Source organism: Ailuropoda melanoleuca, chromosome 14 (genome assembly GCF_002007445.2).
Source record: "Ailuropoda melanoleuca isolate Jingjing chromosome 14, ASM200744v2, whole genome shotgun sequence".
In the NCBI taxonomy this organism is placed as follows: domain Eukaryota; kingdom Metazoa; phylum Chordata; class Mammalia; order Carnivora; family Ursidae; genus Ailuropoda; species Ailuropoda melanoleuca.
The window spans coordinates 12,174,223-12,189,356 of NC_048231.1; the positions used below are offsets into that span (position 1 = coordinate 12,174,223).

The 15,134-nt window shown below is 36.3% G+C and overlaps 1 protein-coding gene across 9 annotated transcripts in view; it reads left to right on the forward strand.

Moving 5' to 3' along the window:
- PCNX1 (pecanex 1) overlaps positions 1-15,134 on the forward strand; it is a 184,014-nt gene that overhangs the window by 55,548 nt on the left and 113,332 nt on the right. For 8 of the 9 annotated variants that reach the window (XM_034642516.1, XM_019807512.2, XM_002926749.4 and 5 more), the window contains exons 2-3: positions 193-401; positions 10,816-10,921. In XM_034642516.1, the coding sequence (XP_034498407.1) occupies positions 208-401; positions 10,816-10,921 (300 nt within the window). In that variant the 5' untranslated portion in view covers positions 193-207. Of the gene's footprint in view, positions 1-192; positions 402-7,128; positions 7,236-10,815; positions 10,922-15,134 lie in introns of those variants that run through there. The other variant, XM_034642518.1, reaches the window with a different exon arrangement.

Sequence of the window (15,134 nt, forward strand, 5' to 3'; positions counted from 1 at the left end):
ATCTCAGATACTCAGTAGCTGCATGTAGCTAGTGGCTACTATTTTGGGCAGTGCTGTCTTTTATAATTTAGTGCTAGTAACATAATTGTTGTTTTGTGTGTGAATGTGTCTGCGTATCATTTTAGTTACAGATTTCTCTAATTGAATCTGAAATCTTTTTAAATGCCTATCTTTGTTTTCTTTCTCTTAAAGGCTCTTCCTTCTTCAATGATTATAGTAGCAGTTTATTGTCCTGTGATAGCTGCTGTTTTCATTGTTCTGAAGATGGTCAACCATCGACTCCACAGAGCACTCGATGCTGGAGAAGTTGTAGATAGGAACGCAAATGAGTTCCCAGATCAGCGAGCCAAAGCTGAGCCAGGCAACTGTTCAACTAGAAGAAAAGACAGTAATGGACCGAGGTAAGGAAACCCATGCCGCTCAGTTTGTAAGGATGTGGATCATGCTTGCGTACAGTGATGTGATTACTGTGTTGAGCCTCTGTTCTGATACGTGGTTTTAAGGCAGTGTTAGATCTTGCCACTAGAGCTACGAAGACAAGTACCGATTGTCACATTAGACTCCAGCAAAGCTAACTGACCTATGTGGGGTATTAAATAAGTGTCCTGGCCTTATTACTAAATAACATGCTAGAACAATAGCAGTTATAATTGTAAAATAGTTATTCACACCAAAGACCAAAACCAGTGAGAAACAGTGTAAAGAAATAATTTTAAAGCATGGTTTATAAATCTTAGCATTTATATTTTATTTATACATATAAGTAAAAAGTGTATATATATCTTAAGCAAACTGTGATATTTTACTTGACATTTTTAATCTGCATTTTCACTTAATCTATTGTAAATATTTTTTCATTATGTATTCTCATCTTAGAAACTTCTCTGTTCCTTCCCTCCATCTTTGTGTAACCGACCTCTTAGGATTCAAGTTTGTGTAGTTGTCACCTCCTCCTGGAGGTTTTCTTTCCCCTCCCAGCTGACTATTCCTCCTATGGCTCTCAGTCACCTTTCTCTTCATTGCCTTGGCCTCATCCCCTTTCTCTTCTTGACCAAAGGATTTATTTTATCCATAGTCAGAAGTTTATTGTGACTTCGTAGAAATGATGGGTACCACTAATAAGTCCGCAAAAAACAGTTACTGTATGAACATTTGATGTATGTAGTAAGTCCTCGAAATAGTTCTGTGAGATAGATGCTGTTGTTATTCCTGATTTGTAGATGTGGAAACTAGGGTGAGAAAGATGAAATATTCCAGGGACTCTGATCTGGAGTCTGTGATGTTTCCACTGAGTATAATATGAAAAGTGGGTACTCCTCTTTTAAGATAGGTAACGTTTCTGTTTTCCAGTACATTGAGTTTATCCCTTTTCAGTTACATTATTCTCCACCCCTGACGTGATTATCCTGTTTGTTCATTGAGCAAATATTTTACCTCTGTAATAATTTTATTCATAGCACTAATCACTACCTGAAATTGTCTTACTTCATCATTCGTTTGCATTATAAGCTTCTTGAAGACAGGGGCATTGTTTTTCCTATGACCTGTTTTATTCCCAGGTTCTAAAACAGTCACTAATATGTACTCAGAAAATATTTGAAGTAGTGAAAGCATTTTTTTGCATATTATTTTTAATAACTGCACAGTATTCCATTTTGTAGGTATGTCATAATTTAACTGTCTTGATTTTAGTTACTTTAATTATTTTCAAATTTAAATTTGTATATTAGATCACTGTGATGTTTAAATGTTTTTTTTTAAGATTTTATTTTTGGGATGCCTGGGTGGCTCAGTCAGTTAAACATCTGCCTTCATGATCTTGGGGTCGTGGGATCGAGTCCCACATTGGGCTCCTTACTCAGCGGGGAGCCTGCTTCTCCCTCTGCCTGCCACTCTTTCCCTTTCTGACAAATAAATAAGTGAAATCTCAAAAAAAAAAAATAAATAAAGATTTTATTTTTAAGTAATCTCTACACCCAACGGTGGGACTCGAACTCACAACCCCAAGATCAAGAAGCGTACTCTCCACCAACTGAGCCAGCCAGGTGCCCCTGGAATATTTTCATTTTAAATGATTTAAATTTTAATTATAATTTAGCAGAGGTAGAACACTAGAAAGCTATACCCATTTTTAAGTTTATATTTTCAATATGCATTGCCAAATTCCAAAGATTTACCTTCTAATTACCATGACCAGCAATTTGAGGGCTTCTTTTTCTGCACTTTTGACAACATTGAGTATTTGGTATTTAGACAAAGCTGTGGTAGATATCTCATTGTGTAATTTTTAAATTTTTGGGTTACTAGTTAAAAGGGTGTATTTTTCTTGTGTTATTATTGTCACATATTTATTTTGTGAATTGTTTATTTTTCTGTTGGTTATTAGTTTTGCTATTGATTTGGAGAAGGTATTTATGAAGAATATTCTTTATATTTTGTGTCAGATACTTTTCCTCAGTTTATAGCATTTTATTTATTTATATGCCACAGTTTATTTTTATGTGGTCTATTCTGTGAATGTTTATTAGTTCTGTCTTTGATACCAAGTTGTGTGAGATTTTTCTTCCTCCATATTATATAAATGTTTGCCTGTGTCTACTTTCAGCATTTTTATAATTTTTCATTCTTAATTGTAGTCAAGCTGAAAACATTCTTGTTTTGTTTTGTTTTGTTTTGTTTTTGGGTTAGTCCTTACACTATTGAGAGAATAATGTGTTTTCCCCCTAGTAATTTTAAATACTTTACTTTTCATGTAGCATACTCATATATACGCTTGTCAATTTCTGGGCTTTGTTTTCTGCCCTGTTGATGTCTTTCTCTTTTGTTTATACCACACTGGTGTTTTGTTTTGTTCTGTTTTGTTTTGTTTGATTTTTATTTTGTACTGTTTTTATGGCTTACTAATATGCTTAATATTTAGCATTGTGAATCCCTTTTCAGTATTTTTCTGTTTCAGTGTTATCTTGGTTCTTCTCATGCATAAACAACTGACCCCTGAACAATGACGGGGTTGGGGCACCAAACCCCTCGCCCCGTGCAGTCAGAAATCCATGTATAGGGGCCTGTGGGTGGCTCAGTTGGTTAACTGTCTGCCTTCAGCTTGGGTCATGATTCCAGGGTCCTGGGATCGAGACCTGCATCAGACTCCCTGCCCAGCAGGGTGTTTGCTTCTCCCTCTCCCTCCGCTGGTCCCCCTGCTTGTGTTCTCTCACTCTTGCTGTCTCTCGAATAAATAAATAAATAAAATCTTAAAAAAAAACCAAACAACAAAAAAAGAAATCCACGTATAACTTTTGACTCCCCCCCTCCATTAACTACTAATAGCCTACTGTTGACTAGAAGCCTTATTGAGAACATAAACAGTCAACTAACACATAATTTGTATGTCATATGTATTATGTATGTACTAATTCTTTAAATAAAGTAAGCTAGAGAAAAGACATTGTTTTTAAGAAAATCATAAGAGACAATACATTTATAATATTATAAAATGTAAAAAAATCCACATATAAGTGGACCTGCGCAGTTCAAACCTGTGTTGTTCAAGGGTCAACTGTACATAGTTTTTTGTGAGATGCCCTCTTTGCTCATCCTCCAGAAAATTCCATGAGACTTGATAAGTGTATTCAACATGGAGAGATCTCAACCTTTAAAATACGAAGTCTCATCAGAGACATGGTGTATATATCCATTTTTTCACTTGTCTTATAAAATTTCATGTTTTTTGTATGGGTTCTGTGTATTTTTTAAGTCTATTTTAAGAAATGCATACCCTTGTATTATGAGTAAACAAATAGAATGTAGGCTCTGCACTTAATCTGCCAGGGCTTGAATCACTTCCTGATTGTATGACCTTAGGGGAGTTACCTAAGCTTTTTATGCCTTGGCTTTCTCATCTGAATGATGAGGCAAATAATCGTACTATAACTTATAGGATACAAAAAATGAATGAGAGATAATATATATATAGCATTTAGAACCATTCCTTTTCTTTTAAGGGGGGAGGGGTAGAGGGCAAGGGAGAGAGAATCCTCAAGCCGACTCCCTGCTAAGCACAGAGCCCAACCACACGGGGCTTGATCCCAGGACCCTGAGATCATGACCCGAACTGAAATCAGGAGTCGGACCCTCAACCATTGGAGCCACCCAGGCACCCCTAGAACCATTTTTGATACAGTAATCACTCAGTAATTGTTAAATCTTATTTTTTCTGGATATTTTATATGTTTTTAATTCCCTTTAAACAATTTTTTTTTAAAGATTTTATTTCTTATTTGAGAGAGAGAGACAGAGGGAGAGGGGGAGGGAGAGGGAGAAGCAGGTTCTCCCCACCGAGCAAGGAGCCTGATGCGGTGTTCGATCCCAGGATCCTGAGATCATGACCTGAGCCAAAGGCAGACGCTTAACTGGCTGAGCCACCTACGTGCCCCTGTGTTTTTAATTCCTTTCATTACTGAATTGTTTTTCCATTTTCTTCTAGTTTAAATTTTTTTGTGAAATGCATATATTTCTAAACAGCTTATCAATCATATCATTCAGTATAATTTAGAGAATTATAATCAAGTGACTACTTGATTAGCCACCACAAAACTTAATAGGTTATTATACAAATACCATGCAAGCCTTTATGTACCTCTTTCCCATTTCATCCTGTTCTTTTTCCTTTAGGAGTGACCATTATCTTGAATTTTATGTTAATAATTCCCTTGCTTTTCTTTCTTGTTATATAGTCTTTGTACATATTCCTAAACATACATTAATTTTATCTGCCTTAGGATATCCTAAAGAGAATAACACTATTTGTATTCCTCTGTGAGGGGCTTTTTTTGTGTGAAATACTGCATTTTATAGGCGTATTCATGTTGATGCCTATAGCTATCATTTATTCATATTTACTGTTGCATAGTCTACCACTGTGCAAATAGACTCCAGTTTACTTATCCATTTTATTTATCCATGTGTCCTGAAGACATATTATTGTATGTGTTTCTTGGTACACATGTGTATATCTAGTGAATATAAACTGGTTCATGGTATTTTCATGTTGTTTTATTAGATAATTCCAGCCTGTTTGCCAAGATGATTGTACCAGTTTATACTCCCACCATTAGTGTGTGAAAGTTCTTATTGTTCCATAACTTCACCAATATTTGATTTTGATAAGCTTTAAAACTTTGCCATTCAAGTAAGTGATAAGTGTGTCTCATTGGGACTTTCAGTTAAACTTTCTGATTACTAATGAGGTTGAGCATCTTATCATACATATTTGATTCTTTGAGTTTTTCTCTTCTTTCCAAGGCCTGTTCATGTCTTGTTTTATTTTTCTTTGGAGTTGAATAATAGGAATTTTAAAAATAAATTCATGATACTACTACTTCATTGGTTATATTCATTACGGATATTTTCTCCTGGTTTGTGGCCTATCATTTTGCTTTTCTTAAGGGGTTTTATGATTAGCATACAGTCTTAAATTTAAGATTTACCATTTTTGGGTAATTAGCATTTTTTGTGTCTTGTTGAAGCAATTATTTCCTACACAACGATCAGAAATGTATTCTCTTATGTCTTTTAAAAGTTTCATATTTCTTTCGTTTTTGCATTTCAGTTCAAATTATTTTCATTTGTAGTGTCAGGTAGGGATTGAACTCTTGTTTCTTTATGAGTAACTGGTTTAATCAGTATTTGTTAAAGAGACTGTCTTTTCCTTGGTGATTGGTAGTACTCACTGTGTCATAAGTTAAATTTTCATATATGGTGGGTGTGTTTCTGGCTCTCTTTTCTGTTCTGTTGATCTGGTTGTCCATGCCTGTGCCATTATCACAGTGTCCCAGTTACTGTAGCTTCATAACACGACTTTTGATGTCTGGTGGGGCAGACCTCCTACTTTGTTCTTTTTCAGGAGTGACTGTTATTCTTGGCTCTTTGTTCTTTGATATAGAACTTAGAGCCTGTTGGGCAAAGTCTACAAGAACTTAGGATTTTTATTGAAATTACATTGAATATGTAGATTCCTCTGCTGAGAATTAATATCTTTACAATATGGAATCTCTCCATTTATTTAGCCTTCTTTAATATCTTTCAGTAAAAATTTATCATTTCTTCATTAAAAGGCTTGCATTGCTTTTGTTAAATTTGCCAAATTATAGCTTTTTATTACAGAAGTGTTTTACAATTACCTTTTCTGGGGTTTTTTTCCCTTTAAATATAACTGTTTACTTTTTATCCAGCAGCCTCACTAAACTCCCCTATTAATGTTGAAACTATATAGGTATTTCTTGATTTTCTATAAATGATGACAGTTTTATTTCTTCCTTTCTAGTCCTTACACTTGTCCTTAACTTTCATGGGCTATGATTTCTAGCACATGGTTTAAATAAAGTAGTATTGGCTTACATCCTTGTCTTTTTCTAATCTTAAAGTGTTTTGAGTTTCAGCATTAAATGAGATCTTTGTTGTAAATTTTTGTTCTTGATATCTGTTTCCCCAAATCTCCCATTTGGGACTCACGTTCTGTTCTGAGGAGAAGAAATGAACAGGAAGATACTTTCATTTCCAGAGCCTAACACTGTGCTTGGTACAGTATAGTTGTTAGTTTGTTGCATGAATGAATGAATGCAGGAGGAGCCTTATGGTTGTCATTGGCTCTGGTACAGCGGTTCAAAAATCCTTATTAAATCTTTATCTTAGAGAAAGAGTGAAAGTCATTAATGTTTGTATTACATTTCTAATGTTTCAGGAGAGGAAATTAGCACATTGGATTTTAGGGTTTGAATACAAATATTTTGGAGACCATATTTTCTGTTTCTCATGGCGGTAATGCTTGAAATACTATAAATTAAGGACCCATTTAAACTATATGTGGGTAAATTTTAGGCTAAATTTTTGAAGAAGATTTGTTTAAGGACTTTGTTTTTACCTATTCATACTTTGATGGACATCATTATAATCTAGATTAGATTTGTAAATTTAATACTATAATGGTGCTGTGACGTTTCTGATTAAAGCCTGAGCAGTTAATGATACTAATAACCAACAAATCACTTTGTGAAGTCTCCTTTATAATTCAGATTAGACCCCGTTTGCTTTTCTGCCTCTCCGTGTGTACCTGGTATTTTTTTTTTTTAACAGATGGGGAAATTAAGGCATAAAGGTAGAGATTCCCTGAATTTGGTGTATTGCTTACTGCAGTAGACCACTTTGCTTCTGTGAGAATTGTAAACTACTATACTTTCCAGGTATGTGCTGAAATTGCCATTGCCAAAAATCTGCAAGTCTTGCTAATAAAGAAAACTCTGACTCAGCCATTTTGTGTGTTTAGCTATATTTAGGACAGCGACAGCTGGCTAAAAGTTCTACTTCTGTATTTGTAGAGAAGAGAGGTATGGTAATTTTGCTAGAGGATTATTTTGTTACAAAAGGAGCTATCCATTTTTTCATTCATCCTATTTTGCTCCCTTTAATACCTCCTTCCCACTCAGTGTTGGCCATTGGGTACTAGTTCTGGATCATTGTTTCTTAAATGGGGGTGATTTTCCCCACAAAGAGACATTTGGCAATATTTGGAGACATTTTTGTTTATCACAACCAGGGGGAGTGTTGCTGGCATTTAGCGGGTAGAGGTCAGGGATAATGCTAACCACCCTACCGTGCACAAGATGGCCCCCCACAATCAGGAATGAAGTGGCCCCCCACAATCAGGAATGAAGTGGCCCCCCACAATCAGGAATGAAGTGGCCCCCCACAATCAGGAATGAAGTGGCCCAAAATGTCAATAGTGCTGAGGTTAAGAAACCCTGTTTTAGACAATGGTGTTTACTTTTGGTTTTGAAATGGAAGGAAAACTTTAGTGCTTATTTTTTCGAAAGACAAGTATTGGTGTTTTAGAGTGGACTTTAGAGTACAGACAAGGTGTTCAAATCTTGTCTCAGTTCTCATTGCCTGTAAGTACCTATATTCAGGTGTGTGTGTGGGAAAAACAGATATAACAGAGTAGAGTACTATGTAAATATTATTTGTATCCTCCCTTCCCACCTGAACTCCATATACCAGTGACTCAGTTTATGTTGTTCACTCCTCTGAGACCTTAGATTTTTATACCTTTTGGTTTTCACTTTTTTCATCTGTGAAAGGAGAATAATAGTATTTATATCTTAGATTTTAGGAGCCTGTTTTGTGAGAAAATGCAGATAAACCACATGCCCCTATTACTGGAATGTATTAAGTACTTAGTAAATATTTGCTTTTATTTGTTATTTATAATTACTTTCAGATTATAATCATTTGTACTTGCTGTCAGAAGTGATGTCTGTAAGTAGGCAGTATTGTCCATCAACTGATGAATGAATAGACAAAATGTGTTTTGTCCATACAATGAGCATTATTTGGCTATAAAAAATATGAAGTACTGATAGTTGCTACAACATGGATTAACCTTGAAAACATTAGGCTAAGTGAAAGAGGCCAGTCGCAAAGACCACACATATTATGAGTCCATTTATATGAAACATGCAAAATAGGCAAATCTATAAAGACAGAAAACAGATTTCTGGCTATTTAAGGTTGGGGTGGATGGGAAGGGTAGGGGGTAATAGCTGAAGGGGTTTGTTATTGAGGTGATAAAAATGTTCTAAAATTAACTGTGGTGATGGTTGCAGAACTTTATGAATATATTAAAGACTATTGATTTGTAAAGTTTAAATGGGTAAGTTGGATGACATGTGAATCATATACCTATAAAGTTGATGTATATAAACTAGGAAAGGTGAGGGCTTTCTGTCCTTTCTCTGGGGTTGAATATTTTATTCCTTAATCTTTACCTTGCTCTCCACCTTCTAATTTCCATGGAATCTGACTTAGAGAATGCATTCTGGAGAACAGTGGAGAGAACAGTGATGTTGCTGGTTAGTACTCACCACTCATTCAGAGTGGTAATAGCCGTCTCTACGTACACACTTAAGATTTTGCTAAATTAGAAAAAGATTTCTCTGGCCCACGTCTCCTGTATGAGTTAACACAAAACAGCTAACGAACTTGAGCATGTTTCACTTTTCTCACACTTGGTCATTTGCATGCTGAATTGCTATCAAATTTGTAACTGAGTTCCAGTATATTTTATTTGTATAAATGGATAGCAAGTTAGAAAGCTAATTTTCTTTACTAAACTTGAGTTAGCTAACTGCAGTCAATGGCCTAGAGTTAGTAACCCACTAAGTAAATAGGGACATGATAGTTATGAGACCATTAATACTAAAAAGTCACTAGAATTCAAATAGCTGTAGTGATAAATACTTATTAAATGGAGAGTATACTTGTAAGCAAATTCTATTTTGCCTGTATTTTTTTATTGCAGCTGTTAGAATACCTCATTGAAATAGGCTTATGGGAATTTATGGCACACACTACTAAAAAGTCTATGTGTGAGGGGTGTCTTCAAATTGGCAAGGTGCAGTTTTAGTCATTTCATGACCCAGCTTCCCTTTACCAGGCTGGGCTCCTTTTTTTTCAGTTGACTTCTTAGCATGCCCTCTTATGGTTGTAAAATGACTGCAGCAGCACCAGGTCTTCAATCTTCTCAGCATTAAGACTAGCAGATACAGAGAAATAACCTCTCTTAATAGAACACTCCTGGTCTGATTCATACTAGCCTGTGTTAGGTCTTATGCTTGGTGTAGAACTAAGTTCTATGACCAAAAGAATGGAACATGCTGACTTTGGCCAGTAGTGCTCACCCCTAAACCTGAGTGTATGGTCAATATTACCCAAAACCATATGAGAGTTTGGGATGACGTGGCTCTGCAGAAGAATTTTGGGTTGCTTTTTGGTATTGCTGTTAACCAGATGATTGAACTAGGTGCTGAATGGCAGGATAGTTTATATCTGCTATAATTCTAGCATGTATTCTAGAATTTTTATCCTTGATAACAGTAACTTTAAAGTTTATCAACTACTTACTCTGTATGTACTAGGTAGAATAAGTAAAAATCTTTGGGTAAAAGATAGGATTATGGTAAATTTTAGGCCTGAGTTATTCGAAAAGTTATGTTCCTGAGGAACCTTATTGTAAAACTTTCTGAGTTTTTTGAAATTTGGTGTGATCTTTTCCCCCACTTTTAGATCCTCTTCTCTTTAAGTACTCCGTGTAGATTTCTTCAGTTCTTTGAACTTAGTACTTCTCTCCTGTCTTTCTAATACCTATTTTACTACATCATTTTATTTTTTAAACTTAAGCCTTCTAACTCATTACAAATCTCAAATCTTAGCTTTCTACTTCTGTAAAACAAATTAGTATCCCAGTTAAATGCTGTTAACATAAAAAATACAGGTAGAGTTAGCTTGACAAGGTGGACTGTTCTCTTCCACGTTCCTCGTAGTGTCATTCAGCTCACTGAGACTGCGCTCCTGGAGAGTGGCTGTGTAAGATCTGATTACTTTGTGTTTGCCATGGCCAGTTTCTCTTTGCTCTTGGGAAACAAAAGGCAAATCATGTCTTTGCTAGAGTGGTTTTATGGCACATGTCATAAAGTATGTGCTATATTTAGCATCTATAATTGTTATTAAGGCTAGTTTCTAATGTTGGATTGGGTGTAGACCGTTTGGTTAGAGAGTTTTAAATATTTTCAAGTAGTGACGTTATAAAATAGTTCAGATTATAAGACTTACAAATGAAGAATGATCTTTTTTAAATTGCTGTTTGCTCTGTTAGAAATGAGAACCTTTTAGTTTTATAGAAAAATGTATAATGACTTAAAAAATAATAAAAAACCATTGGTGGCAGAATAATGACAGTTACTCTTTTTTTCTCATTTTTTCCCACAGTGATCCTGGTGGAGGGATTGAAATGTCCGAGTTCATTCGAGAGGCCACACCCCCAGTTGGGTGCAGTTCAAGAAACTCTTATGCTGGCCTAGATCCAAGCAACCAGGTAGGAAACTGTGATTTTATTTTGCCTTTTTCCCTTCTCCTGATGGTGGTCTCAAGTAATTCTGTCTGTAATGGTCAGTTGGTGTTTGGGTTTATCGTGCTGATTAATAAGTTTTTTATTGTTTATTAATAATATCTTTCATTAGTATTCTTATTTTTAACGGAATTTTCACATTAATTAAGTACATTTTTGCTGAGCACTCACCTCGTGAGTTTTGATCATGACAGTTGTGGTGAACACCCTTAGGAAAATTAGGTCCTAGCTTGCACTGTCTTACTTACCTTCACATTTTTGGTATTGGTGGGGGATAGATGTCTGGGGTTATTCCTAGCTTAAACATGGCCAAAAAAAAATGTAATTTCCTCAAAATCTGCACTTATCATGGTGGGCACCGAGTACTGTATAGAATTGTTGAAGCAATGTGTTGTACACCTGAAAGTAGTATAACGTATGTTAATTATAGTTAGTAAACCTTTTTCAGAATTGTGCTGCTCAAGGTGTTTGTGGTAGAGCTAGATGTAGAATGCTTTTGCCAATTTTAATGTCCTTCTGTTCTGTAACTTTTAACTTGAAATAGTAACTCTGAAAGTCTGCTCTCAAAACTTGGCTGATGCCTGCTGGACTGTCATTCTGTCTAAGCCCACCTGGGCCCTCACAGCTGCATTTCTGTCTCTCACCCCGAACATCTCTCACATGAATCAAAGTCCCACTTAGGGCTGCCTACCTTCTCGGCAGACGAGTCTGGTAGCTGGAGTAACGCTGTGGAAGCGTCAGAGAGTAAACCCAGCGAAAAACTTAGAGGGCTTGTCGTAGTCGAACATTAGATAACTACAGGTTGTGGCGGGTTCTTCTGTCAGCCCTTTCACTGTATAGAAGAGGAAACAGCTGATTTTTATCAGGATCTAGACCTCACTTCTTGATTTTCACTGCAGTCTTTCTACTGTTCTACACTGCTTGTGGGTTGAAATCACTCTTCCTCCTTTCTGCTCCAGAGATCTCCTTTATTTTTATTTTTATTTTTTTAAATTTTCTGGCCTCACTCTGACTTTTGTTATAACCATCCCTGTTTCTCAAGATTTTCAGAGACGTGGTATTGCCTCTTTCTCTTGCAGATGGAGCAGTTACTGATGTATTTACCTAGCACTTCGTTTTTGGTGTGTGATCACATGCGGCCATCTGTAATCCTCTGCAGAGTAGGTTTTCCTCTTTCATCCATGGTCTGATAGACTGCCGTGTGCATAGTTGACTTTCAGTGAACAGGTGCTAATTATCTTTATCTGTATAAATAATAGAACTTTAGAGGTAGAATCAGACCTGGCTCTCCATTTAACAGATGGTCAAGTAGCAGACCTAGTTATTCTGACTGTCCCGCAGTATTACTATTCCACATTGTTTAGCTCTTCACTATTTCAGAACGGTATTAGGGAAAACACCATATTCTGTGAATCTAAATCTGGAATAGGGTCTTGTTTCCTAATATTTTGATAGACGATTTGCCTCTGTTTGAATTGTGTTTCATGATTTAAACTTCAAGTGCGTGAATTTTTGGTTGCACTTTTAGTTGTGATTAAGTGTGGTGTAGAACAAATAGGTCCTTAAATTTGTCATCTTTCTATAACAAGCAGATGGGAAATGTTAGAGTTAAAAAACAACAGCAACAACAACAACAGTAGGACGCCTGGGTGGCTCAGTTGTTTTAGTGTCAGACTCTTAATTTCAGCTCAGGTCATGATTCATGATCTCAGGGTTGTGAGATCAAGCCCCGAGCTCAGGATTCTCTCTCTCCCTTTTCCTTTCCCCCTCCCCCATACTCACGCGTGTTTTCTCTCTCTCAAAAATACATAAGTAAAATAAAAAAGAAACATTATTGCAAAGGGCTGTGACATTTTAATTAGGTCCATACCTTTTAAGTTTCATTTTTTACATACCAGTTGAAAGAGAAGTATTAATATCCTTGGTCCTCTTTTGGTTGGGATTGCTTTCTCAGTCTCTGAAATGAAATGGCTTAATCTTTAAATATGGCTGCATGTTTTGTATGCTTAATTAACCCTGGCCTTTGTCCATACTGACAGATGTTGGCAATGTCAGATTACTGAGGGAGTTAAGCCTATGTTTTTCCCACAATCTCTTGGAGAGCCAAACTTCCCCCCCCCTTTTTCCAGTAGGACAGTTGAAAGGGTGCAGCAGTGGCCAGCCATCTTTGGTAACTCTACGATGGCATCGTGTCTATTGGAACTTACCCTACTTGTTTTACGGAGGGACTCCCATCCTCAGTGTCATTAAAGCCTGTCTGCACATAAATACACAGCATACCTCATTTGGTTTTCCTTAAAATATTAACTCTTGAATAAAAATGGGCAAATATTGGAAGTTACCGTGCTACTTGGATTTTGGTGCTTTAGTTTTATCCTATTTATAACAAAATAAATGCTTGACATAATTACTGTTCCCCTTTAGGGAAGTTGAAGTGGAGTCAGTCTTTCTGTGTATTGGTGGAGGTATTACCAGTAGACATACTGTACTTGTTGTCCGTATTTTATTATATAGCACTTATTATACATTATCATGGTTGTTTATGTAAATGTCTTCTGTACTAGATAGTGAACTTGAGCATGGTGGCTGTGTCTTAGTCATTATCATTCTTCTTGCCACCTCTGCCCTTCTCCTTTCCATCTTCATTTCCTTTCCCTTTCTTTTTTCTTGTTTTTTATTGCCCTGTACCTCCCTCTCCTTTTGTCACTTGTCTTCCCTCATATGTTTTAGTGCCCAGTAGCTTTCAAGTCAATTTATTTGAATGGAGTGGGGAGTGGGTCTTACCCTCACAAGTTTACAGTGTCAGGGTAGATGTGCTATAAGTAACCAAAGTTATAAACACGATGTATGTTACCAAGGAAATACAAGTCTAAGATACAAAATAATAATTGTCAGAGGAATGGTACAGAAAAGGGGCTAATGATTTTAGAGGAGAGAATAATTGTTCCCAGCTTGAGGGAGGGACAAAGCCTTCGTGGAGGAGGCGGCCTTGCCCGATTGTTATTTAGTTGGAAGAAATTTTTCTTCTCTGACACTCATAATCCTTCCTGACCTTTCTTATGGCACTTACCAAAGAGAAGAAACAACTGAACCATTTTGGTTTGGGCAGACCACTTTTTTTTCTTAGAATTTTCCTTTTTTTAATGTGTTCATTTTTAGAAAAATAACTACTGAGGGAAACCAAACAGAAGAAAATAAAAATCATCCATAATGTCATAATCAAAAACCGTTTTTAAAAAAGGTGGAATTATAGTGTGCATGCTGTTTGGAACTTGATTTTCTTTGTTGGATATATCATGAATGTTAATGACATTCAGTGTTTTTCTACAGTGACATTTTGGGGAATGCATTCTCCTATTTGGATGTACTGTAGTTCATATTCTGAGTCCTCTGTTTCAGACATAAACAGTCCTGACTCTTATATTTTGGGGGGATAAATTTGAATAACACAAAAGCATGGAGAGTAAAATATAACCACCCATTGTATCCGTTAAGAATGCTTTTGTCAGCAAGTAATAGAACTCAGCTAATTAAGTGACTTAAGGAAATGAGAGTTCATGTTTGTCCTCCAAGACTGGAAGTGGATGTGTGGCATTTGCTCAGCAGCTCAGTCATGTTAGGGCTTGGGTTTGCTTTTCCCTCTGGATTATAGGATGAGTACAGCAGCCTCAGTCATGACCCTGGTGAAAGGTAAGAAGCAGGCAACAGTGTGGGCAGAGTTGTCTTTGCTTGGCGTCTTCTCAGGGGTACAAAGATCTTTCTTTCCCTGCAGTCTTCCAGCAGACTCTCGCACACATTCATTGACCAGAACCAGGACACACACCTAGACCAGAAACAGGGCCCACTTCTCATAGAGCAAAAGATACACACCCAACATATGAACAAAGTGGGAAGCTTGTTAAGGAAAGAAAAGGGAACACTTTGTGGTTGCAGGCAAATGACTAGTATACCGATATTCAAAAGTTGTTTTTTAAGTTTAGATTTCTAGAAGGGTGTGCATATAAAGTGGGGTTTTTTTGCATGTTTGCTTACTTGTTTTGGTTTTTGTTTTTTTTGGTCTAGGAAGTTATGTGTATTCTAGTTGAAAAACAGCAAATATTCTATAACTTGTCTAGCAGGTGTAATAAGCATGAAATTTTATTTTGCAGTAAAATGCTTTTTGACCTTTTTCTGTCTAGTT